The sequence below is a fragment of the Ahaetulla prasina genome, chromosome 10 (genome assembly GCF_028640845.1).
Source record: "Ahaetulla prasina isolate Xishuangbanna chromosome 10, ASM2864084v1, whole genome shotgun sequence".
Taxonomy (NCBI): domain Eukaryota; kingdom Metazoa; phylum Chordata; class Lepidosauria; order Squamata; family Colubridae; genus Ahaetulla; species Ahaetulla prasina.
The window spans coordinates 6,867,576-6,895,028 of NC_080548.1; the positions used below are offsets into that span (position 1 = coordinate 6,867,576).

Here is a 27,453-nt window from a genome sequence, read left to right on the forward strand (position 1 = left end):
GCAGGGGGGGGTTCTCTCGCCCCTTCTGTTCCACATCTATATGAAGCCGCTGGGTGGGTGCATCAGGGGCCTCGGTGGGGGGTACCAGCTGTACGGTGATGACACCCAGCTGTACTTTTCACACGGGCCACCCCAATGAAGCTATCAAGTGCTGTCCCGGTGTTTGGAAGCCGTACGGGTCTGGATGGGGAGAAACAGGCTCAAGCTCAATCCTCCAAGACGGAGTGGCTGTGGATGCCGGCATCCCGGTACAGTCAGCTGAGTCCGCGGCTGACTGTCGGGAGCGAGTCATTGGCCCCGATGGAGAGGGTGCGCAATTTGGGTGTTCTCCTGGATGCACGGCTGTCTTTTGAAGATCATTTGACGGCCGTCTCCAGGAGAGCTTTCCACCAGGTTCGCCTGGTGCGCCAGTTGCGCCCCTTTCTAGACCGGGATGCCTTGTGCACAGTCACTCACGCCCTTGTGACGTCTCGTCTGGACTACTGCAATGCTCTCTACATGGGGCTCCCCTTGAAGGGCATCCGGAGGCTGCAGTTGGTCAGAATGCAGCTCTTGTGGTGATAGAGGAGCCCTCGTGGCCCCCGAGTGACACCTATCCTGCGCAGGCTGCACTGGCTACCTGTGGCCTTCCGGGTGCGCTTCAAGGTGTTGGTGAACGTCTTTAAAGCGCTCCATGGCATAGGGCCGGGTTACTTACGGGACCGCCTGCTGCTACCGAATACCTCTCACCGACCCGTGCGCTCTCACAGAGAGGGACTCCTCAGGGTGCCGTCGGCGCGACAGTGTCGTCTGGCGACACCCAGGGGAAGGGCCTTCTCTGTGGGGGCTCCCGCCCTCTGGAACGAACTCCCCCCAGGACTTCGTCAACTTCCGGACCTCCGAACCTTTCGCCGTGAGCTCAAAACTTACTTATTTATCTGCGCTGGACTGGGTTAGTTTTCTTAAGTTATGGGTTTTTTAATGGGTTTTATCTCTAAATTTTAATTGTGGCCAATTCAAATAAGTTTTTTATTAGTATTTTAATTGTACAATGTATTTTCATTTTTACTTGGCTGTGAACCGCCCTGAGTCCTTCGGGAGAAGGGCGGTATACAAATTTAAATAATAAAATAAATAAATAAAATAAATAAATAAGTATGAGTCAGTTGCCAAGTGTCTAAATTTTGAACATGTGACCATGGAGATGTTGCAATGCTCGTATGAACAACGGTCATAAGTCACTTTTTTCAGTGCCATTATAACTTCAAATGGTCACTAGGTGAACTGTTGTAAATCGAAGACTACCTATACAACCAAGAATTTCAATTAAATGGGGATCTGACTTCATGGGCACACCATTGTATTCAATGTGGACTTTAACGTGGACCAATTTGTATTTTGAACTGCTGCCATTTTCAAAGTAGATCTCTGGATATCTGCAAAACTGCTATTGGTCTTAGAGATGAATCAGAAGTAAGCACTAGTGAGTTTTGTCTATTAGTAGAAAATCAAGACAATCATCACAATTCTACTCATCTTTATCCTTAAAATTTGTCATCGGTTTCTAACCCATGACAGTAGCTGGGTTCATTCATAACAGGGTTTGTTTTCTCTTTGGTGGCTAAGAGTTATTAATAAACCAGACAACTTTGCCTTCTTAAAAGTGTTGTGAATTAAAAATCCTGAATCCCAAAAATGTAGCCTCTCATTTCCAAGCCCACTAGGAACATACCAACTTTCAAATGCTTTCTGTCTATATATTATTTTGATTCTTGATTCCATTTCAACAGTGTTTTCCGGAAGCCTCCAAAACACGTCGGGATGTAGAAGTTATGGAGAACAATGAATTGATTGAGATCAACCCCCAAACAGAAGGCAAAGTTTATACACGTTGCTTCTGCCTAGAAGAACCTCAAAACAAGCAGGTTTGTCTTCACAGGCTACTCCTGTTCTAAGTGTTTTGATTTTGTCTCAGGCTGACTTGGATGGGTGAACTGACATTTATTCTTGGGTTTTATTCTTTTATGGATCCTTCTGTGCTGTGCCTCGGGGTGGCAGTTATGAATATTATGAATTAAAATGGGCAAGACAGCAAAAAACTATGGAAGCCTTCACTTAAATCTTACCTCTGCCATGACACCAAGAGAGGTGATGATATAAACAGACCTATTTTACATTGGAGACTACATGAAATGGGAGTGAGCGAAGACATGCTCAAACTTCCACAATGCTGTTTATGCATATGACCAAGGCCCTCCGGTTTTTTTTTAAATGAAACTTGCCAAAAACTAACAAGAGATTCATTGTTAATGTTTCTTCAGCGTTCACGAGAAGTTGGCTGGTTTTGAATTAGATGGATAAATAGATATAGTGGTACCTCGGTACTCATCATTAATTGATTCTGGGAGGTATGAATAGTACTAAAAACAATGAATGCCAAACAAACCATATGTCTTATCACATGACCCTTTGTTTTGGCTGGGAAGAACTTCCTGTCTGTCCCTTTTCCTATGTCAGTAACCTTCCCAGCATGGCTGATTTCCTGTCTGTTTCACTGTGGCTGTCTCCCTTTTCCTACTGCAGTGCATTGAGTACCAAACAAACAAGGAGCACCAGGACAACATTTTTATATCAAATGCATTGAGTACCAAATTCAACAAGTTTTGAAGCAGTGGAGTACTGAGGTACTACTGTAGGTAGATTCCCACCACATGTATGAAATTACAGATATGGTGTTCACTAATCAGAAAACATCTGAGCCTGGCACAAAGTGCACAAACTGGGCTCCTGTAATGGTCATTGGGAATGACCTTGGAAGACAGGGAGGGAGAGAGAGAGAGAGAGACAGAGACAGAGACAGAGACTGGAGAATATCTCCAAAATATATCTCAGCCCACAGAAGGAAGGAGGAGGTATTTCAGAAGGGACCCTCCCTGGTTTTATGGAGAATAACAGGAAAGGAAGGGAGAAAAACTTTCAGACTTGCAAGATCTGTTAATGCAACTTTATAATAAAGGTAGAGCTGGCATTCCTTATTGGGCTTTCTGTCTGGACTACCTCGCAGGGTGAACAGCTCTGTTTGCTGGCTAGGGGAATTCTTGGAGTTGAAGTCCACATCTCTTCAAGTTGCCAAGGTTGAGGAATGCTGCCCTGACAGCTGCTGTATAAAAAAACCACGTTGAGGAATATTATTTGTTCTTGTGGAAATCCAGAGCCTTTGCTTTGTGCACTGCAGAATGATTTTTTGGGATGTCTGTGCACAGAGACAAGATGTCGCTTTGATTTATTTTGACAGTCATGAGGTTAAATTGGACCGAATTATATGGTATGCGAAACAGTTGGTTATTTTGGCCTGACCAGCCCTGCTTTTCCATTCTCTAAATACTTTATTTTATTTATTTATTTATTTATTTAAATTTTTATACCGCCCTTCTCCCGAAGGACTCAGGGCGGTTCACAGCCTGATAAAAAATACAAAATAATACAATATAAATACGATTAAAATATAATTAAAAAACTTATTAAATTGGCCATAATTAAAATTTAGAATAAAACCCATTAAAAACCCATAAGTTTAAAAACTAACCCAGTCCAGCGCAAATGAATAGGTGAGTTTTAAGCTCGCGACGAAAGGTTCGGAGGTCCGGAAGTTGACGGAGTCCTGGGGGGAGTTCGTTCCAGAGGGCGGGAGCCCCCACAGAGAAGGCCCTTCCCCTGGGCGTCGCCAGACGACACTGTCGCTACCGACGGCACCCTGAGGAGTCCCTCTCTGTGAGGCGCGCGGGTCGGTGAGAGGTATTCGGTAGCAGCAGGCGGTCCCGTAGATAGCCCGGCCCTATGCCATGGGCGCTTTGAAGGCGTTCACCAACACCTTGAAGCGCACCGGAAGGCCACAGGTAGCCAGTGCAGCCTGCGCAGGATAGGTGTCACGTGGGAGCCACGAGGGCTCCCTCTATCACCAGCAGCTGCATTCTGGACTAACTGAAGCCTCCGGATGCCCCTCAAGGGAGCCCCATGTAGAGAGCATTGCAGTAATCCAGACGAGACGTCACAAGGGCGTGAGTGACTTTGCATAAGGCATCCCGGTCTAGAAAGGGGCGCAGCTGGCGCACCAGGCGAACCTGGTGGAAAGCTCTCCTGGAGACGGCCGTCAGGTGGTCTTCAAAAGACAGCCGTTCATCCAGGAGAACGCCCAAGTTGCGCACCCTCTCCATCGGGGCCAATGACTCGCTCCCAACAGTCAGCCGTGGACTCAGCTGACTGTACCGGGATGCCGGCATCCACAGCCACTCCGTCTTGGAGGGATTGAGCTTGAGCCTGTTTCTCCCCATCCAGACCCGTACGGCTTCCAGACACCGGGACAGCACTTCGATAGCTTCATTGGGGTGGCCCGGTGTGGAAAAGTACAGCTGGGTGTCATCAGCGTACAGCGTACAGCTGGTACCTCACACCGAAGCTACTGATGATCTCACCCAGCGGCTTCATGTAGATGTTGAACAGAAGGGGCGAGAGAATCGACAAGTGAGGCGCCGCGGGGGTCGACCTCTGCCCCCCCGCCAACACCGTCTGCGTCCGGTCGGAGAGATAGGAGGAGAACCACCGATAAACGGTGCCTCTCACTCCCAATCCCTCCAGCCGGCACAGCAGGATACCATGGTCGATGGTATCGAAAGCCGCTGAGAGGTCTAATACTTAGCTTCTGAAGTATGATGGAAGCAGCGCTGGCACCCCTCTATGAAACTAAAGTGTCCCCTTTTGTTCTCAGCCACACCTTCTCCGTGATTTTTATAATTCAACATGAAATATGTTTTATTTCCCTTTGAAATCACTTTCCATACATTTTGAAAAACCTGGGAGCATCGTAACAGTTCCACTATTTAAAAAGGGAAAGGCAGCAGGGCAATTTTGTGAGAGAGCTGGAGAGCTACAAAGGATGGGGTGCTGTGCGAGATAAACAAAGACAGATTTTGGAGTCCTTGGTGTTCTCTGAGCTTGGTTGTTTTCTTGCAGACATTTCATTACCAAACTAGGTAGCATCATCATGAGCCCTGGTGGTGTGATGGTTAGAAAGCACTATTGCAGGCTAACTCTGCCCACAGTCTGGAGTTCGATCCAGTCTTCCAGATTGTTGGGGGCATGATGCTGACATTGTAAACCACTTTGAGAGTGCTGAGAAAGCACTACAGGTAGTCTTCAACTTACTATCACAACTGGGCAATCCTGACATTTGTTAAATGAGTTTTGCCCCATTTTACAACATTTCTTGCCACAATTGTTAAGTGAACCTCTGCAGTTGATAAGTTAAGAATCCAGTTGTTAAATGAATCTGGCTTCCCCAATGACTTTGCTTGTTAGAAGGTTGCAAAAGGTGATCACATAACCTTGGGACACAACAATGGTCATAAGTATGAAACAGTTGCCGAGCATCTGAATTTTGATCGCATGATCATGGGGATTCTTCAAAGATTGTAACTGTGAAAAAACAGTCATAAGTCACTTTTTTTAAGTGCTGTTGTAACTTTGATTGGTCATTAAATGAACTTTTGTAAATCAAGGACTACCTGTATAGGGTGTTATATAACTATTTGTATTGCTATCATCAGTGTTTGATAGTTCCTTAATTACTGTTGTTTAGTGTTAGCTTAGTGGCTCAGGAGCTGGGACATTGAGCTTGTCGGTCGAAAGGTTGGCAGCTCAGCAGATCGAATCCCTAGTGCTGCCGTGTAACAGGGTGAGCTCCCGTTACTTGTCCCAGCTTCTGCCAACCTAGCAGTTTCGAAAGCACGTAAAAATGCAAGTAGAAAAAATAGGGACCACCTTTGGTGGGAAGGTAACAGCGTTCCGTGTGCCTCTGGTGTTGAGTCATGCTGGCCACATGACCACGGAGACGTCTTCGGACAGCGCTGGCTCTTTGGCTTTGAAACGGAGATGAGCACCGCCCCCCAGAGTCGGGAACAACTAGCACGTATGTGTGAGGGGAACCTTTACCTTTACCTTTAGTGTTAGCTTGTTTATCTGAATTGGTAGTTCCTTGACTGAAGTAATTAAATATCTTTAAACATACATCCAAACTCAAGGAGCATCAAGGACCTCACAGCTCACCCTTGAGCTACAAATATTATCTTTTAAAGTCAAGATTTTCTGGGTTCAGAGAAGTTCACAGGTTAAAGTCAAGACAGTGGTTCTGAGGCCATTGCATATTTAAAAACAGGCAAAGTTTTAACTGTATTCTTGTTGTTATATTTTCATCCACCCAAGGATCTAGGATAGGCAGGTGATGTAGTTTGAGGGTGCTAAAGGTATTGTCACTGAATGTAAGCGTCACCAAGTAAAACTGCCTTTTGCAATTGGCTATTATTGTTATTAGGACGCGGTGGCTCAGGGGCTAGGACGTTGAGCTTGTCGATTGAAAGGTCGGCAGCTCGGCGATTCGAATCTCTAGTGCTGCCGTGTAACGGGGTGAGCTCCCGTTACTTGTCCCAGCTTCTGCCAACCTAGCAGTTTTGAAAGCACGTAAAAATGCAAGTAGAAAAAATAGGGACCACCTTTGGTGGGAAGGTAACAGTGTTCCGTGCGCCTTTGGCGTTGAGTCATGCCGGCCACATGACCACGGAGATGTCTTCGGACAGCGCTGGCTCTTCGGCTTTGAAACGGAGATGAGCACCGCCCCCTAGAGTCAGGAACGACTAGCACGTATGTATGAAGGGAACCTTTACCTTTACCTTATTATTGTTATTACTTTTTTTATAAAACTTATATACAGTACTGTCAATCTCACTGATGTGGAGAATCTGAGAAGCTTACAAATGGTAAAAAGATAAATATAAAACAATTTAAAATTAAACTGAAATTGAATTAAAAGGTTCAATATAAATTTCAGATTGCTTTGATTTCCCAGAGGGAAAGGAAAGAAAGGAAAGCTATCTAAATCCAAGATTTAGCTAAATCAATGCCCAGTTACTGAAGATTGGGGTTAACTTTACATCAAACAAATTGGACAATGTCCCATTAATTACATCATCCCTGATTGGACAGGATCATTCCTATCACTAATTCATATCATGTATTTATAATTATGTTTACACTTGTATCTGTCATAAAATTTATGCTTGAGGAAATAAAAATAAAATTAAATTAAAAAATAAACCTATTCTCCAAAGCACCAAACAAGAAGCAGTGGATGGCAACTAATTAAAGAGAGAAGCAACCTGGAATTAAGGAGAAAGTTCCTAACAGTAAGGACAATTAGCCAGTGGAACAGCTTACCACCAGAAGTTATGAATCCTCCATCACTGGAGTTTTTCAAGAAAAGACTGGACCGCCACCTGTCTGAAATGGTATAGGGCAGTGATGGCTAACCTTTTCCGGGCCCAAACCCCCAAAATGTAATGCACATGCGGTGCCCGCACATGCAACCACCCCTGTGTGTGCTGTTCCCACATGTGCCCCGCCCATGCATGCACGTGTGGCTCCTGCATGTGCCCCATCCTCTGCACATATGCGCACGCCCCCCCACATGCATCACTCCCCACACACATGCGTGTATGCCCCCCCCACATGCGCCCTGCCCCTGCACACGCACAGCAGAGACCCAATGATCAGGTGGCCGGCAGGAGGCATGCGCACATGTGCAGCAGAGCTGAACTGGGCCAATGGCTCGCGTGCCCACAGAGAGGCCGCTGCATACCACCTGTGGCACACGTGCCATAGATTTGCCGTCATGGGTATAGGGTCTCCTGTTTGAGCAGGGGGTTGGATTAAAAAACTTCAAAGGTCCCTTCCAGCTCTAGTCTGATTGGATTAGACATCTCAACCTCAAGCTGAGGTTGCGAAACACTGCTTGAAAGTGACACAAAATTCTTGGTTGGTTTTGTGTTAAGAGACTCCCATGGCCACCTCCTAGGAAAACAAGGAGAGTTATGCTCTGGAGGTGCCCTGGCAAACACCCTAATGGAGAAACAATAAACATTTGCAGCAGGCCATTGCTTCATCAAAGCAACTTGTTTTGATTCAAAAATCTGAAACTGGTATATATTTGGCTTAAGTTTAACCCACTGCTGGGTACGTTTTGACTTAATGGCTCTTTTGATAGAAATCTCATTTTCAGCTCCCCCAACAGTTGGGTAAATAGGCTAATAGGGAGAAAGAGCAGGGTGGAATTAAATCATTCATCTGTGTGATTTTGTGGGGAGAACATTTGCGACCAATTTGGAGGTTTGATTTTTATATTTTGCTGTCAAATCTGACTGAGGAAAAAATGTGCATTTTTTTAAAGGGATGGAATGCAAGGAATTGGAAGCAGGGTTGAGCAAGGAATGTCAGCCCAAACCGAACATTCTGAGAACCTAATTCCACTAATATGACAGATGAAGGAAAGCTAACGAGTTGAAAGAACAGATTAAAAGCAGCAACATAATATATGGATTTATTCCACTCACAGCAATTAAAATCTTAGCATGCCACGCAATTGCTGGAGGCAATGGGGTCATTTCGTGGCAACTTCACTTTCTGGCCAGCCTTTTTGGGAAGTCTACCTCCCATTAATGGGACTAGAAAGTATGCGAGGCCTTTGGAGAGAAGACCTTGGGGTGCGAGGAGAACAACTGAGGTTGCCATGTTAGATTTTGCTCTGTACAGGTAGCCCTTGACTTATGACCACACCTGAGCCCAAAATTTTCTGTTACTAAGGGAGACATTTGTTATGTACATTTTGTCCCATTTTGCAACCTTCTCGCTACAGTTAAGTGAATTACTGCAGTTGCTAATTTAGTAGCAATAGCACTCAGACTTATATACCGCTTCACAGTGCTTTACAGCCCTCTCTAAGTGATTTAGAATCAGCATTTTCCCCCCAACAATCTGGCTCCTCATTTTACCCACCTCAGAAGGATGGAAGGCTGACTCCCATCAGGATTGAGCTCCTGGCCATGGACAGTGTTTGCCTGCAATATTGCATCTTAACCGTCAGGGTTACGTTTTTAAGTGAATCAGGGTTACCAAATTGACTTTGCTTGTCAGAAGGTTGCAAAAGGGGATCACATGACCCTGGGACCCTGCAACCATCATAAATATGAACTAGTTGCCAACCATCTGATTTTTGATCATGTGACCATGGGGATGCTGTGAAAAAAGGACATGTCACTTTTTTCAGTGCTGTTGTAATGAACTGTGGCAAGTCGAGGATTAGCTGTATGCAGAGCCCATGCTAAAGAATGTTTCACCCTTGTAAATGATATGGTGAATCCATGCTTTCTACTCAAGATTCAGTTGTTGAAATAAAATGCCGAGATTTGCTTCAGAAGGTAGAGGTTTCCACTCACTTCTATTGACTAGCCCATTGACTTCAATGGGACAGAATCAATGGAAGAAATAAAATGCCTATTGATTGGGAAGGCAGAAAGTCAGGACCTAAATTGAATAATCATCCTCAAATCTCAAGATTTGAAAATAACCTGTTGCAATGCTGAGCTCGATTCCACTTCTACTGCTGAGTGTTTTTGTAAGACTGCCTTCATTGCGCAACCATTTTCAACTTTGATTTGATCTTTGATGTTGACTATTTTGACCCAGTAAAGAACATTCAGAATTTTTATTTGGCCCAAACTCCCAAGCAAAGAATTCCATTACCAAAAATCTACTATTTTTCTTCCAGAGGCAGAAATATGTGTGGGCAGGATCCAGAGGAAGCAAATGACAAAAACAATCAAGGCAATGCAAGTTCTGCCACAATTATTCTTGAGTTGCGGCATCACACGTTTGTACAAAAAGGCAGAGCTTTGAGGTTCTTGCTGCTTTGTGAGCTTGGTTGGTTTATTGCAGACATTTCATTACCAAACTCGATAATATCATCAGTACTAGAAGGGAGTGGGGATTACTCTTTGTTTCTATACAAATGGCTTGGTGGTTGGTGGGAATGTTCTTGGTGGTTCTTGATTAGGCTGCTGTTAGCTGTTGTCTCAGTCGGTAGCTCCTTGAATGGAGTATTGTTTATTTCTGGATTGTTGGTCTAGTATTAATCTTGGTGTTAATCTATGTTTATCTGGATATTGTTTGCTGGTTTGGAGATGTTTTGGTCTTATTCTTTACTTTTTGGCTTTTTATCGTCTCTTTTGAATGGTGTATTGTTTATCTCTATGTCTGTTGATGGCTGATTTAGCTGAGTGTTCATCAGAGCTTGCATCATAGAGGTGTAACACTACTTTAACACTTTGAGAAATGCACTGAGCTCTGTGGATGTCTGAGGCTGGGGCCAGTAGGTGGCTTATGTGTTGCTTGTGCTTGCTTTAGGGAGGTGTGAACTGGAATTAGAGGAAACCAAGTCATTCCATTAAAGAGACTAGTCACTGTTTGATAAAAATCTAGTGATGAAAGTCACAACTAGACACAAGAATAGTTTTTTCCCGAAGGCCATCACTCTGCTAAACAAATAATTCCATCAACACTGTCAAACTATTTACTGAATCTGCACTACTATTAATCTTGTTGTTTTTTGTTTACATTTATACCCCGCCCTTCTCCGAAGACTCAGGGCGGCTTACAATGTATAAGGCAATAGTCTCATTCTATTTGTATATTTTTTACAAAGTCAACTTATTGCCCCCCCAACAATCTGGGTCCTCATTTTACCTACCTTATAAAGGGTGGAAGGCTGAGTCAACCTTGGGCCGGGCTCAAACCTGCAGTAATTGCAGGCTCTGTGTTCTAATAACAGGCTTCTCTATTGCCTGAGCTATCCCGGCCCCTATCTTCTCATAGTTTCCATCACCAATCTCTTTCCACTTATGACTGTATGACTATAACTTGTTGCTGGCAATCCTTATGATTTATATTGATATATTGACCATCAATTGTGTTGTAAATGTTGTACCTTGATGAACGTATCTTTTCTTTTATGTACACTGAGAGCATATGTACCAAGACAAATTCCTTGTGCGTCCAATCGCACTTGGCCAATAAAATTCTATTCTATTCTATTCTAAAAACATGTATCTCTATTTGCAGGGATGTGAGATGAAGGCCAAGCCTCCTGAATTATTTCACACTGGCCAATTTTGGCTTGCTTTGAGAACTGAACCAAAAAACCTGAGCACAAATGTCCCTTTGATTAGTTTGCAAGAGGAAGTAAAGGGAGATTTCTTCAAATTTCTATTGTGGGGGGAAAATGTCCTGAGACCATTTCTCAATGATAGGACTTTCCAGTTAGCAGGGAGGATGGGAGTTAGTCTTGGTTTCAATTTCATTTTTGTTTTTTCATCCTTGCTGCTCATTTTTCCTGTTTCTCCATCAAGTTTTGAAACTTCTTATAAAAGCCCATTCAAAAATCTGTATGTGTTTTGTGTGCTCAGCTATCTTTGTGTATGTAGTTTTATATGTTCTTTTTCTAATGTTATGCATCATTGAATGGTCTATTGTGGTTCAAGGTCACATTACCAAATTAAGGGGGAAAACTATGTTGATTTGCAAGAAGCAGCTGAAGCAACTTCCTAACAAATTGCAAAGTGAATGAATTTTCTCTTTTATTTATTTATTTATTTATTTATTTATTTATTTATTTTATTTGATTTTTATACCGCCCTTCTCCCGAAGGACTCAGGGCGGTGTACAGGCATAATAAAACCGACAATACAATATACAAGTTTAAAATACGATTTAAAAAACTTATTTAAATTAGCCCAATGATTAAAATTTACCATACTAAAAAACCCCGTTTAAAATTAATAAATTTAACATTAAAATCCCAATTTAAGCCAGCCCCGCGCGGATGAAAAGATGAGTCTTGAGTTCGCGACGAAATGTCCGAAGGTCAGGTATTTGGCGTAAACCAAACATTTTACCTTTAAATGTTGCCTTTCATCTTTACAATTGCTGTCTTAATTCCAGAGTTTTATTAATGATTAAGAGGTAAAGATGTAGTGTTGATTATTTGCTTGCTCATAACCACAATCCAGTGCCATTAAAACTTGTCCAATTTCATTCCTAAATGATCTCAAGATTTCAAGAAGGTTCTTCTTTAATAGTCCATATGTTCAGTGGTGGGATTCAACCGGTTCGCACCCCTTTGGGAGAACCGGTTGTTAACTTTCTGAGCAGTTTGGTGAACTGGTTGTTGGAAGAAATCATTAGGGCAGAGAACCGGTTGTTAAATTACTTGAATCCCACCACTGCATATGTTGCCTAGTAACACTGGATTGTTTGAAAAATTTTCAAGATTTGTTTGGTGGGGGTTTTTGCTCTTCTATGTCCAAAAAAGCAGGACCTTTTCTTGGCTGTTCTCCATGACTCATGCATTAGAGCTGATATGAAAACATACTAAATCCACAGTGTGGCACAAAGGGCCTTTTAAAATTCTCCACCAAATTTCGGGCCAGAGAAATCAGATGGGCTTCTAAATTTCTCTAAGAAAAAGAAAATAGTTCCATTAATCAAACTAGGGAAAGATACCCACTTGCACGCACACGTACACACACCTAGTAGGATCAAGAATATCAGAATAGAAAAGTCCAGAGCTGAATATTTTTCCTTGCAATTTATTTGAAACAAGGGGAGCCAGATAGTCTGTAGCTTGTTAGAGAGAGTATGGTACAGAGAAAGTGAGTGATTGGAAATAACATCAGAGTATCCATTAATCCATCCATCCAGTAAAAGATCTCCAAAATTCTCTCTTCCCTTGTAAATTTTTTTAAAGCAAATTGTTTTTCAAAAATTAAATGTAAACAGTAGTTGTCAATTGTTCCAACTTGGTCAGTTAGGAAAGAAGGACTCCTGGCCCATGATTAGCCAAGAGGCAAAGCTGGAACTGAGATTTTTGCATGCAAAAGATACAATTAACTTTCCCTTGTTCCAGGCCAGCCCCCCTGGTCATCAGTCAATGTCCAATCAGGTGTTAACAAATTGTTTGGGAAACCCCCCTCCCCCCCACTTGCTAGCTAGTTTGGTGTAACCTTGAAACTGCTGGTGCTTCTCGCAGAATCGTACTGCTTGGTTTTGATTCTTCTGAGTCCCCTTCCCGCATCCCTATCCCGGCTGCTCCTCCCCACATTACTGATGTCAGACTGTCAGTTTGTAAGACATTGTACTTAGCAGAATAGCAGCTGTGACAGTCGACCTTACCAGGAGTATCCATGGTAATCATGGAAGGTGATATAAAATGATGTCAATGCCATCCAAACATCAGAACAGAACAGAACAGAACAGAACAGAACAGAACAGAACAGAACAGAACAGAACAGAACAGAACAGAACAGAACAGAATAGAATAGAATAGAATAGAATAGAATAGAATAGAATAGAATTCTTTATTGGCCAAGTGTGATTAGACACACAAGGAATTTGTCTTTGCTGCATAAGCTCTCAGTAAACATAAAAAAAAAAGATACATTATTCAAGAATCATAAGGTACAACCCTTAATGATAGTCATAGGGTACAAAGAAAGCAATCAAATCATATTAGGAAACAGTCATAAATCGTAAGAATACAAGCAACAAAGTCAGGGGTGAAATGCTCCCGGTTCGGACTGGATCAGCTGATCCGGTAGTGATGGTGGCAGGTGGTTCGGAGAACTAGTAGCAAAAATCCCTGGCCCCCCTGCCCATGCCCACCCAGTGCCCGGTTGGCCACTTCCCCCCTTAAAAAAAGGGTGCTGACAATCACAGCTGAGCTGCCTGATCCTCAGAGCCTTTTTTTTACTTTTAAAAGCATTCTTTTTACAACCTATTTGGCCTATCTGATGCACCACAGCTGATCACCCCCACACACCCCCCCCCGTGTGCTGTTCTACTTACTCCATGCCTCCTTTTGGTGTGCACTGCATTTGGTGCATGGTGCGCACTGCGCGCATGCACAGCCAGCAAACCAGTAGTAAACCGGGTCAGATTTCACCACTGAACAAAGTTACAGTCATACAGTCATAAGTGGGAGGAGATGGGTGATGGGAACGATGAGAAGATTAATAGTAGTGCAGACTTAGTAAACAGTTTGACAGTGTTGAGGGAATTATTTGTTTAGCAGAGTGATGGCCTTCGGGAAAAAACTGTGCTTGTGTCTAGTTGTTCTGGTGTGCAATGCTCTATAGCAGGGGTCCCCAATTTTTCGGACCTCAAGAACCACTAAATTCATAATTTTAAATCCCACGGACCACTAATATGATCTGCCTAATGACCGGCTGGGTGGGTGTGGCTAGGTGGTCATGTGACTGAGTGGGCGTGGCCAACTTGATGTCACTCACGTCGAGGGCCTCTACTCGCCCCTCCCCTCCCAGCCACTCTTCGCCTCTCCACCTGGGCTCCTTAGGGCCCCAACAGGAAGCAGTTGTTGGAGCTAAGCAGCCACCACGAGAAAGAGTTAGCAAAACAGCTGGCTCACTTCAAATTGGATTTGACCAAGAAGGAGGCTCAGCAAAAGCACCTCATTGAGGACTAGGAACATAGGCTTTCCAAGCAGAGGGAAGACCTGCGGAAGTGCAAGGCCAGGTACAGGTGCTTGGAGGCTCAGCGGGCTGAGATAGTCAGCCAGTTCCAGGCCATGATGCAGTCCCACTGGAACAAGGCCCTCTGGCTCTTCACCACCAGCAGCACTTTCCTCCAGCCTTCGCCCAAAGCTCTGCAGCAGGAGACTGAAGCAGACCCCAAGTGGGAATTTCTGCCCCCCTCTGACCCACACAAGAAGACCTCGAAGGGGGAGATTCTCTGCAGCAACACAAACGTTCATTGCACGTATCCGGCCCAGGGGCCGTAGCTAGAGGACCCCTGATTTAGTGCAATATAAAAAATAATTGTTCTGAGGACCACCAAAATTTTCTTGTGGACCACCAGTTGGTGACCACTGCTTCTATAGCATCATTTTGAGGGTAGGAGTTGAAACAGTTTATGTCCAGGATGTGAGGGGTCTGTAAATATTTTCACTGCCCTCTTTTTGACTCGTGCAGTATACAGGTCCTTAATGGAAGGCAGGTTGGTAGCCATTGTTTTTTCTGAAGTTCTAATTATCCTCTGAAGTCTGTGTCGGTCTTGTTGGGTTGCAGAGCCAAACCAGACAGTTATAGAGGTGCAGATGACAGACTCAATAATTCCTCTGTAGAACTGGATCAGCAGCTCCTCAATATCAGATAGATATTGTTCCATAAAGCAGTTACTGTCATGGAGAAGGCCCCTATCCTGGATCCAACCCAGTGACCCTGTTTAAGAGAGGGGTCCTGGAGCAAAAGTCTACTTTGTCAGATCTGGTGGTATGGGCAGGGATAGAGATAGGTGGTCCTGCAAATAATTTGGACTTGAGGGCTTTCTAAGTGATGACCAACACTTTGAATTGCCTACTAGAAACCCTTGCAGGGGTTGCAAAGCAATGGTGTTGCATAGATGTACTATGTGCAGCCAACACTGCATGTACCATTGTATTCTTGAACAATCTTCAAGGGCTGCCCCATGTACAGTGTGTTGCAGTAGTCCAACTGTGAGTTGATTTATATCACCCCTAAAGAAAAACAGATTTTGTTTTGGCAAAGGCAGAACTTTTGGGCTGCTTTAGTGGCTCTACTTTCTGCTAAGCTTAACCCTTGCCCTCCTTCTTCTTAGATATTCTCACCCAGGAGAGCAACAGCTTCATTTATTTGCTGTCTGGGGCCAGAATCAAATCTGCCTCATTTTTTCCCCACAAATCCACAAACTTGAAGAGAAGCCAAAGAGCTAAAGGAGAGAAAATTCATTTGTTAGGAAGGAATGGCAGAGAAGCCAAAGAAAGAAAATGCATGTGATTGATGTGGTGTGTGGGAGACCCTGGGTAGCAAGAGCATCAAAGTGTGAACTGATAGACGGAGAGCAGGTGGACTGCCTGTTGTCTAAAGAAAAGCATAAGTCAAGTCTGCTAACAAGCACCTCCCAGGGATGGCAAGACAGAGGCACTTGGCGAATCAAGGAAGTGTATCTGTGAAAGAGAGAATAAAAACAGGGGAGGGGGGTACTTTGCTAGAAGCAAGGATGAGCAAGCAATTGAGAAGTGGGCAGAGGTAACAATCTTTCATGTAGAGCCAACCTGATCAAGAGATTAAGGTTTTGGGTGAGTCCTGGGTGATCCTCAGCCACGGAAGCTATCTGTGTAGTTTCAAGCTGCTCATTGTCTCCCTGCTTAGCCCAGAGTATAGTTGTTTGGGGGAGGCAAAGAAGAGACAGGTCATGGGTGGGCTATGAGGAGCCCTGGTGGCACACTGGTTAGAGTGCAATATTGCAGGCAAACTCTGCCCACAGCCCAGAGTTGGATCTTGACAGAGCTCAAGGTTGACTCAGCGTTCCATCCTTCCGAGGTCGGTAAAATAAGGATCCAGATTGTTAGGGGCAATATGCTGACATTGCAAGCCCTCCAGAGAGTGATGTAAAGCACTGTGAAGTAGTATATAAGTATAAATGTTATTGCTATTGCTATGTAGAGCTCTTTGGACCCTGGAAGAACAGTAAGAAAAAAATAATAATAGTAAAATATTATTAGAAACCTGCCATTCATACCCTTTATATTTGGCCCATGTTCTGAGTAGTTTTTCCCCAAAGTCTGGGCTGGGGAAAACTCATAAAGCTATGGCCATAGGTCATCTGAAGGCACCAAAGCTTTAAAAGGTACTTGCAACACTGACTTGGCTGACTTGGATATGATCTGCAGTATTGGCTCATGGCAAGCGTGAAGCTTAGTCCTTGGGTGCAAAGTACCTTGCATCTATCTGCAGTTTAGAAATCGCAAGTGGGGTTTTAGATTCATCAGCAGATTGGTAGTGAACTTGGAAGTTAATGTAGAAATTTGTAGAAATTTCTTCCTAAGATTAGTTATCCTTGAGGGGTCCAAGCAGTATTTCCAACTGATCTCTTCTCTATGTGCCATGTAATTTCCATTTCTGTTGGGTCCCCCCCCCCCGATAACATTGTAAAAATCTAGCTGCAACTCTCAATGTAAGTGTTTATCAGCTTTCGCAACTTTGAAATGGGTTGACTTCGACTCCCAAAATTCCCCAGGAATTCTGGGAGCTGAAGTCTACCCATCTTAAAGTTGCTAAAATTGAGAAACACTGAAGTATTTAGATTTCTCAGTAATCTCATTAAACTCAGCCTGAGATGTGCAGTTCAGTCTTCAAATGTATTTTTAAAACTTTAAAAAAAAAAAACCCAGGAAAAAATATTCCAAATATTCCTATGCATACTGTCTTCAAACATATGGAGACTTGTATGTACCTTTTCCTGTTTTATGTAATTGTGAACATAAAACACTGAGAAACAGGTTTTTTAATGCAAATTATCCTGTTTCCGTTCCATTTCCAGACTGGTAAATTTCCCTGATGTAAGTTTCTTTAGCACAAACTTTTTCATTCTAAGCTCTTTTTTAATTGTAAGTACTGCTGTGTGCATGCAGCTTTCCAAAAGATGCTAAGGTACTTTGTGAGATGATATGTGACATTTTGAAGGGCCAGCTAAGCAAATTACCCTCCATTGAAAGCAAGCACAGGTAGTTCTCGAATTACGACCACAATCAGAGCCAGAATTCCCATTGCGAAGCAAAGTGAGCTGAATTCACTTTTATGATGATTATGAGTGAACCTGTCTTTTCCCATTGACTCACATTCCACTTGTGTCAGAAACACCGAGGCGCTTCCAGGTTGAAAGTCTTAGTTGGTGGCATCACCATTGCCTGGGGGACACTCAGTTGGGGGCTCCTTTCATATTCCTGCCAGGAGCTGGAGCAAAGGACAGAAGTTCACTCCCTCCTATGGCAGCACCTGGGTCTCAAACACAGGCTTGCTGCTTATCAATCCAGTGCCCTAACCATACGAGTCACCATGTTCCTTGGTCCCATTGACTTTGTTTGATGGAAGCCTGCTGGGAAAGTCACAAATAGCAATCACATGATCCAGGGGCACTGCCAATATTATAAATACAAACTGGCTGCCAAGTGCCTGAATTTTGATCACATGACCATGGGGATGCTGCAAGAGTAATATGACCAGTTATAAGTCACTTTTTAAATACCATTATAATTTTGAATGGTTGCTAAACTAATGGTTTTGAGTCAAGAACTACCTCAGAACCAGGATGAACTGGGTTGCTACCAGTTCATCTTGGTTCTGGCGAACTGGTAGCAGCGGTGGTGGGAGGCTCCGCCCACCCAACAGGACATCATCAAATATAATCTGCGCATGCGCAGAAGCTTCTGCGCGTGCACAAGCAAACTGGTAGCAAAGGTAAGTGAAAGCTACCCCTGCTCTATATCAATGAATATTTCAATATATTGTACACAATCCCATGACCACAGGATGCTACAACCATTGTAAATACATGCCATTTGCCTAGTCTCTGAATTTTTATCATGGGACCATGGGACTTTGTAACTGTTATAAGTATGAGGACTGGTGGAAAACATATTTTTTCAATGCCATTGTAACAGTTGCTAAAAGGTTGTAAGTCAAGGACTAGTTTATTACAAATAATGGGTCACCCAGTATTTCTTGATAGTAAAGTGTGTTTATCCTCCTTGGGGATGAGCAATTTATGGCTCCAGTTCAGATGTTTCTCCTTTTTGGCTTATATGGGCCAGGGTTGATATGAAATGGCATACAGGATGTTGGAGAAGTGTGACCAATTATATTAGGGAAAATCTCTCTTGAATCAAGTTTGTGTCCTGGTGACCTCCTGCACATATTTATGAAGGCAGGTTTCTTTTTTATTTTTGTTTTAGATGTTTTAGATTAGGAAAGTATTGTCTATTTTTGAAGGCTAGACTTCCTGGTCTACACTGCAGCCCTGAGATTCTTTCACGGCGTCCCATCCAAGAAGTAACTTGATCTGATTTGCCGAGCTTTCTCAAAACCAACAAAAGAGTATGTAAGGAATCCAAAGGGCCACTCAAAGGGTTTTTGTTTCAGTCCAATGTGTTTGATGTTGCTTTTGGGAGGGCACTGTGACAACATCACACACTAAAATAATTTGCAATTTACAGATCTGAAAATTCCTAAAAATGAGCAGTCTTGCATATTAAAAGGAAGGGGGGAAACTTAGGTTTTAGAAAGAAAGAAAGAGAGAGAGAAATATCATTATATTTGTTTCTTAAACTGACAAGAACAATGTTACTATAATGAATACAAAAATAATTTGTACAGAATTATTAAGCACAGAACATTAACATGGTTAAAACCTCTTGCCCAAGTTTCTTTTTAATATAAAGAAAAAGAGAAACAAGCAAGCAAAAGATGCAAAGACTGCAAAGACAAAATAAGGCAGGAAATTGTTGTACCTAAAGGAAAGTATGTGAATGACTCAACAGGCATGTTCTGCAAAACCAAAGGAGATGTTTACTTTTCCAAGTTCTACAAAGATCAGCCAGCAATTAACCTGCCATCTGCTGTGACATATGCCAGAGAACCGGGGTGGGGGGGTGGGGGGGGTGTTAAAAAGTCAATATTGCAGCCACAGCCATATAATTGAAGCTCAGCCCACTTTTTATGTTTATTGTAGGTGGGGCTTTGATTTGTGGCTGGGACTACCATGTTGACGTTTTGACACACTCCTGAGGACACTACCAACCTGCACCTTGAAGGGAAAAAATTCCAACTACTACAGTACATTCAGAGAAACTCTTTGGTTTCATATTGTGCTAACTTGTCTGAATTGGATCCATCTATCCAATTTCCATGTGAAGGAAAAAAGAAATCTGTCTGTCTGTCCATCCGTCCGACCATCCATCCCATCCATCCATCCATTTCTCTCTCTCTCTCTCTCTCTCTCTCTCTCTCTTCATCCACCATCTATCCATCCATCATCTATCTGTCTGTCTGTCTGTCTATCTATCTATCTATCTATCTATCTATCTATCTATCTATCTATCTATCTATCTATCATCTATCTCTATGCTAAACCACATTATTCAGTCTGTTTAATTGCTGGTTTAGCTGATGTTTGCTGTTCTGTTTCTTGACCTGGATACAAATTCTTCTTCAAAAAAGCTTCCAATTTCTCCTTTGCTCCTTGTGGGGCTGAAATGGTTAAACTCATTAGGTTAAACTAATTTCTCTGAATACTTGCTATTTTCTCTGGAAGAGAAACTGCCAAAAGCTATCACAAAGAAAGATTTTATGACTTTTAGCCTGTAATATTGTTATTTCTCTCTTCTTTTCCTAGGAGGTGAGAGCCTCTGGGAAAGTTGCTATGAAAGGAGATCAAGGAGAAAAGGTGAGCTATATAAGGAAGATTTAATGGAACCTCTAATTGTCATATTAATTTTGTTTATTCATGTACTGCAGCTTCTATGCTGTTCCATTCAAACAGGACTCTGAGCAACCTACATTATTTGATATAAGAAAATTAAAATAATAATCAATATAACAAAAAGAAACCACAACCCCAATGCCTGAGTGGCAACCATCAACATACACAAATCACTATCAGGAGAGTTCTCCTCTTAACAAGTCTGCTTCTAAGTTGTCTGGAACAGCCAGGTTTCAATACTTCCTCAAAAACCTATAGAGTTGGGAGAGGATTTTCAGTCTAATTTTGGGGGAGGATCTGCTCAAGAAAAGGGGGTGGATGTCTGAGAAGGCTTTTCACCACAGTCCCTGAAAAAGAATGGAAACAGATCATCCTTCTTGATGGATGGACAGAAGCCACTGACAGAAGGTGGTTCTACAGTTATCCAGGTCCCCAAATCAAGTGTTGAGCCTTTGAAAAGAGAGTTGATATTATCCGGTAGCTTAAAAAAGATCTCCAAGCAAGGATATGTCCTTCTTATTGAATGGAATAATAGAGTTATAAGGAACTTTGGAGGTCTAGTCCAACCCCCCTGCTATAGCAGGAGACCTTACACCATTTTAGACTAACCTCCAGAAGTTGTAAATGCTCCAACACTGGAAGTTTTAAAGAAGAGATTGGACAACTATTTGCCTGAAATGGTATAGCATTTTCTGCCTGAGCAGGGGGTTGGATTACAAGGTCCCTTACAACTCTGTTATTCTGTTATTATTAAATGGTTGTCCAATCTCTTCTTGAAAGCCTCCAGCCCACAACTTCTGGGGGGAAGCCATTCCACTGATTAATTGTTCTCATTGTCAGGAAATTTCTCCTTAGTTCTAGGTGGGTTCTTTCCTTGATTAGTTTCCATCCATTACTTCTTGTTCTGCCTTCAGGTGTTTTGGAGAATAGGTTGACCCTCTCTTTGTTGGAACACTGCTATTGTGTCACCCCTGGTCCTTCTCACTCCAGCTATTTGATGATGATGATGATGATGATGATGATGATGATGATGATGATGATGATGATGATGATGATGATTATTATTATTATTATTATTATTATTATTAATTTTTATACCGCCCTTCTCCCGAAGGACTCAGGGCGGTTAACAGCCAGATACAATACAATACAATACAATACAATAAAACCAATTAAAAAACTTATTCAATATGGCCAATAATTTAAATTATAAAATACATAATATAAAACCCCATTTAAAATCCAATTTAAAAAACCCGTCCATATGGCAATAGAAACATGGACCCATCTCAGAGGATAGTTGTGCTTTCTATGTACCTGACTTTCTACTTCCATCTGCATGACACAATGAACTACGCAGCATTTTTTGTGAATATCTATATTTCAGAAAAGTATAAAATACAAAACACAAAGAAAAAAATTAAAAAGAAAGAGGGGAGGGTGGGGAAAGCCGCCTGAGTCTTCGGAGAAGGGCGGGAAATAAATGTAAACAAAAAAAAAAAAAGAGCAAAATTGTGGAGTTGAAACTAAAAGGAAAAAAAGCTATAGAAAAAAGCAACTTCCGACTTTCTAGATAAAACTCTAAAAATCAAAGACACTTTGAACTAGAATAAACTATAACAAACAGTACTTCTATCATCACAAACAAGGCTAATCATCAAGACCTAAAGTTAAATTTTCATTGATCAGCTTCAAGGGAAAAAAATCCAAGAGTGGTTTCCAAGTACAAATGAAGCTAGACAAAGTCTTTTCTTTAATCAAAGCAGTCAATTTTGACATCTCTGCCAATTCCATTAATTTCACCCTCCATTCTTATATTGTGTGAGTGTATGTGGATCCTTCCATTTCTGCATATACAGAAGCCTTGCTGCTCTGGCTTGTGAATATCTAAGGAGGGAGATAAGCCTCCTAATTGTCTCTGATCAACTGGGCACAGAGGATGTTAAAACTTCCAAATCCATCCTGGCTTCTGAAATAGAGACAGAATCCTAGAATGGCACTGGGAGAATGAGATGGCCTCATACAACTTTCTACATTCTTTCTGTTTGCTTCCCATGGCTTCCAAGGTGTTTTCACCCCATGTTTCTGTTATGAAAAGACAGAAACAGAGAGCATGATGTAGTGGTGAAGATCCCATGTTCAATCCATCTTCAGTCAGAAGCTCCCTGAAAGAGTTTGGGTGAGTTCCTTTCTCTCAACCCAAGGTCCAGAGTGATTTAGTGGTGAAGACACTAGACTATGAATGAGGAGACTGAGGTTCTACTCTTCTCTTAAGCTGCTAAAAAAAATATTGCACATATCTCTCTCTTAAGGGTCCCAACCTGGAAATGAAAGAAGTGTAGATTCAGGAGAACTCAACATTTCAAGTTTCCTTCCATCCTCTCTGAGTCAGGTCCCAGCCCTTCCATCTGTGAAAATCTTGGTGAGGAAAGGTCACCCACATGGCTTTCCTATAGGAAGAACTGTCAGTAGAATTATTTCTACCCCATCCTAGCCTTAATTGCAAATAGAAGTGATTGTTGATTATTGTTGAAAAGCCACTAGTAATCAACCAGTGGGGTAGAGGCTAATTTGGGGGAGGGGAATGGTGCTCCAGAAAAAGGGCTGCATGACTGAAAAGTCTTGTCCCCACAGACCCTGAAGATGACTTTCCTTAAGAGCATTGCAAGAGATTACCCTTCCCAACCTTATTGTGTTGCCAGTATGATTAGTATAATTACTAAGACTGTTTTTCCTATTACTAGAAGACTGAGGGGATTACAGTTAAATTAGGAACACTGAACCATAGCTTAATAACCTGACTTCCAAATTACACTTACAATTATTTATTTATGGTCCCAGGCCAATAAAAATAATTGCTCTTTATTTCTGAAGTATGATTCCAATTCTTCCTATACCCCAACACTGAGATGAAGAAAGCCACTTTGTACAAGCAAATTGAAATTTTATCTTTCTCTCTCTCTCTCTCTTCTCTCTCCATCCTTCCATCCAATGTGAAGGAAAAGGGAAATTATTTATCTATCTATCCACCCAACCTACCCATGCTCTCTCTCTCTCTCTCGCTCCATTTTGTCTGTCTGTCTGTCTGTCTGTCTGTCTGTCTGTCTGTCTGTCTGTCTGTCTGTCTGTCTATCATCTATCTATCTATCTATCTATCTATCTATCTATCTATCTATCTATCTATCTATCTATCTATCTATCTATATCATCTACTCTATCTAGTTTTAGCTCAGTTGTACACCACCAAAAGTCACTTATTTGTAAGATAGGTGGCCATATAAATTTGAGAAATAAAATAAATAAATAAAATGAGATTTGAATGTGTAAAATAACCCTACTTCGGAAAGCAGTTCACTTTCTTGAGGAAAGTCAGTATGGATGGCGGAGGGCTCTAAATATTGTAAAAAAAAGAAATTCAGTAAAATGTCCTTTTTGCCATCTCTGGCTGGTTTCAACCGTGTACCAGGCCTGCAGGGCCCCTACATCAAAAAGCTCTTTGTTCCTCAATGGCAGTTTTTCTTGAAAGCTGTGCAGATGCTAATCCTTTCCTGGCCAGCTTTCAACAAACAATTTCTTCATGGTCTTTTTTCACTGTTCCATACATCAGTGCTCCCTATGCCTGTAAGGAAGCAAGCAGCACCTTCCCTGCCCTTCTGGGGCTCTTATGCACAGTTAGGAATTATCAATCTCATAAGTTTTAATGCACTTGCATGTGCAATTGCCTATTCTGACCATTATGGGGATTGCAGCAGCTGCCAGGGTGGATATTGCCATTGGTTTCAACCAGTGGTGGGTTGCCCCCAGTTTGGACCGGTTCACAAGAGCCAGTAGTAAAACCAGTAGGAAGCTCCACCCATTGACCCGGACGTCGTCAGGAAGTTTCTGTGCATGTGCAGAAATGCAAGTGCGTGCGTGAGTGAACCGGTAGTAAAGGTAAGTAGAACCCACCCCTGGTTTGAACTTAGGTTTTCTGCTGAACCTACTTCATCTTGGGCCCTGCCTAGATATAGCCATACAATCCTCCGAAGCCACATTCTGTAAAGTGCATCACATTTCATCTCAAAGGGAGCTTTCTGTGCCCCAGAATTCTTCTCTAGCTCAGGCTAAAATTGGATTGCAAGAAGAGTTTGCAGCTCTGTTTGCACTCTTAATTGTAATAAAGTCATATTATTCTGTAATTCTCAGTACAGTGACATTAGCTACTTTTCACATGACGTTTAAGTAGAAAGCAAGAGCTATCAGAAGACATTACTACCTATCCATTCTACAGCACAGTCTAATTTGGAAGCTTGCGAATTCTAGTTTCATTAAAATCCCTGGCCATTTTCTTTTACCACTTGGCTGTTCTACAAAATGAATTCTCATTTACATGGGAACAGGCTGAACAAGATTATAACAGGGGGTGGTTTTTACAGGACCTCAGATTATAACAAGAAATCTGCTTTTGATTTTATGTTGTTTTATAAAATGATTTCAGATCATTTCCGAGTTAATTCAAGTAATGTTTTGGAAATTTCAGCCCTACCAGAGTTACTTTCTTTTAAGAAAATAACAACCTCGTCTGGATACCTTAAGTCTTAGGCATCCTTGCCAGGCCTGGTAGAAGTTACAAATGGAAAATGCATCTGGAAATAGATCCTTTTGAAAATACAACTAGTCCTCCTTTAGGGACTATTCACAGTTATAACAGTGATGAAAAAGTAACTTTGTGACCAATTCTCTCATTTGCAACCTTGTTAGATCTGTAAAACAAAGGAAAGCTGAAATTAGATCATAAGCACAATCACAGTTTCATTTAGCAACCACTTTGTTTGACAAGTTGTGGTTACTAAATGAGGACTACCTGTACAGATTAGAACTTGAGTTTGGATGTGCTTCCCGTTGGGCACAATCCAGTATATCTAAATCTATATTGAAATTTGCATCTAGTATACAGGTAGTCCTCTATTTACAACCATTTCTTTAGTGACCGTTCAAACTTAAAACATCACTAAAAAAGGTGACTTACAACCAGTTCTTGCACTTACAACCATTACAGCATCCCGTAGTCATGTGATCAACGTTCAGATGCCTGTCAATCAGCATGTATTTAAGATGGTCGAAGTGCCCGAGGGTCTCCCACCCAGTTTCTGACAATCAACTTCAGTGAGCAAAGCCTGATTTACTTAACAACCAGGTAACTCACTGAATAGCTGCAGTGATTCGCTCAACAACCATGACAAAAAGGTCCTGACTGATTTAACAACCTCCTTGTTTAGCAAAAAATTTCTGATCCCAATTATGGTGAAGACTAGCTAAAAGTGTAAGGACTGAGAGTAACCTGTGGCCTTCCTGCCAGAGGGCAGAAAAATAAAAGAAGAAATACAGAAACAGCTATCCTCTGATAGGGACACGATAGAGAGGTATTGCTTCTGCAGTGTCTGCCACACATGCTTTCTAGCAGCAGTTTTGCCAATTGGCACTCTAAGCCAGGGGTCTCCAAACTAGGCCACTTTAAGACTTACTTGTTTGTTTGTTTGTTTGTCAACAAATACAAGAAAACAAGTAACAGAGTAGACACAAACATGGACACATGAAAATTTTTTGGCACAAAAAAGAAAGGATATAAACTGGCAAACATAGCCATAAACACATAAAATGATTTTACATATACTTGTGGACTTCAACTCTCAGAATTACTCAGAAAGCCATGCAGAAGTCCACAGGTCTTAAAATTCTTCTTAGGGCAGTAAACTTTTCCCTCTGAAGTTCTGGTTTTGGCTTCTAGACAGCTTTCCCTCCCTTGGGGAAAATCTTTGACTTCTGGTTTGTTGGGAGGAAACTGTGGCTAAACCACACCGCCTCACTTCTCCCATGTGCCTTTAGCTGCAACCAGAAGTTGGCCAGGGAACGGAGCTGTTTCCTTACAGACAACCGACCTATTGTCATGCCATCTCTAACAGAACCATCCTACTGAATCCCACTGAATTGGGTACCATTCCCAAGACAAGAGCCTTCAGGAATTTAACAACAGGCTAAGTTGCTCACATTTCATTTTATACCTAGGAAAGGGGGAAAATGGGATTCAAGTGAAACATTTCATAAAGTAATGTGTTTTATTTTTTATTATTATTTTGACCCAGGGGCTTCACTCACTGGACCATCTTAAAAAGTGCTCAAATAGCCTAAGGCTGATTGCTTGGATTTTATGTTTATTCTTATTTTAGCACCCATTATAAGAATGCCCTTGTAGTTCATAGGTGGATGGCCAGTTAATAGTTCCTGTACATTTGTATGCCTTTAGGAATGGATTATGCAATAGACATCTTTTTAAAAACAAATTGGGGAAGGTGCACAATATTTTAGCAGGGGAAACAATTCCTTAGGCAAGATGACTTAGGCGAGTTGACAATGACTGAAGATCTTTTAAAAGGCAAAATAAGTCTGCATGAGGAGGAGGGGGAGGGGGAGAGTTCCCATCACAGTAGCTTTTTAGGACTTATATAAAAGACAATTTGCTCTAAAACGAAGGAATGCAATAAGAGGCTCAATAAATTGGGACATTGCCCCAAATAATCTAAGGCTTTAAATGCAGAGATTTATTTTTTTTAAAAAAACCTGAGCAGGGCTGCTGGCCTGCATATCCTCAAATATATTTCAAAGATGCTTTTTCAAAAGGCAAAGGAACTTTGTTTTTCTTTGAAGATGTTTTGCTTCTTCAAGAAGTTTCTTCAGTTCTGACTGAATTGTGGCAGATGGAAGGATTGGTTTGAAAGAGGAGTCAGAGGCCATCTACGTTAAGAGTGAACATCTCTCTCTCAACAGAGGAGGATGGCTATGACACCACCTATCTCCTGTGTACAACACAATCCTTTCAGCAGTTCCAAGAAGGTTCCACACCCATTTGCACTATTAAGGTAACCCTGAGGACATAGATAAACCTCCAAGTGGCCTCAATAACTCTCATAAAAAGTGTTAATAACCAGATGGATGCAAGGAATAGAAATGCTTCCATCCTCCACCATTCCACCATTCAGTCAGAACTAAGAATCTTCTCAGATGAGAAGTGAAACATCTTCAAGGAAAAACAAAGTCCAGTTGCCGTTTGAAAAAGCACTTATGGGTCAGCCATGACCTGGATGACTGAGAATCTCCATAGATGTATCCTCAAGTAGGCAAAAGTTTTGAGTAACCACCAAAGATCACTCAAAACCTTGAGGATATGCAGGCCAAGTAGCCGGCTTAATTTTTCTTCGGAGTCAA

The 27,453-nt window shown here is 42.0% G+C and overlaps 1 protein-coding gene across 5 annotated transcripts in view; it reads left to right on the forward strand.

Annotated features, from left to right (window-relative positions):
• COL16A1 (collagen type XVI alpha 1 chain) overlaps window positions 1-27,453 on the forward strand; it is a 272,606-nt gene that overhangs the window by 81,997 nt on the left and 163,156 nt on the right. For all 5 annotated transcript variants that reach the window (XM_058196500.1, XM_058196501.1, XM_058196503.1 and 2 more), the window contains exons 8-9: window positions 1,770-1,904; window positions 20,125-20,175. In XM_058196500.1, the coding sequence (XP_058052483.1) occupies window positions 1,770-1,904; window positions 20,125-20,175 (186 nt within the window). The remainder of the gene's footprint in view (window positions 1-1,769; window positions 1,905-20,124; window positions 20,176-27,453) is intronic.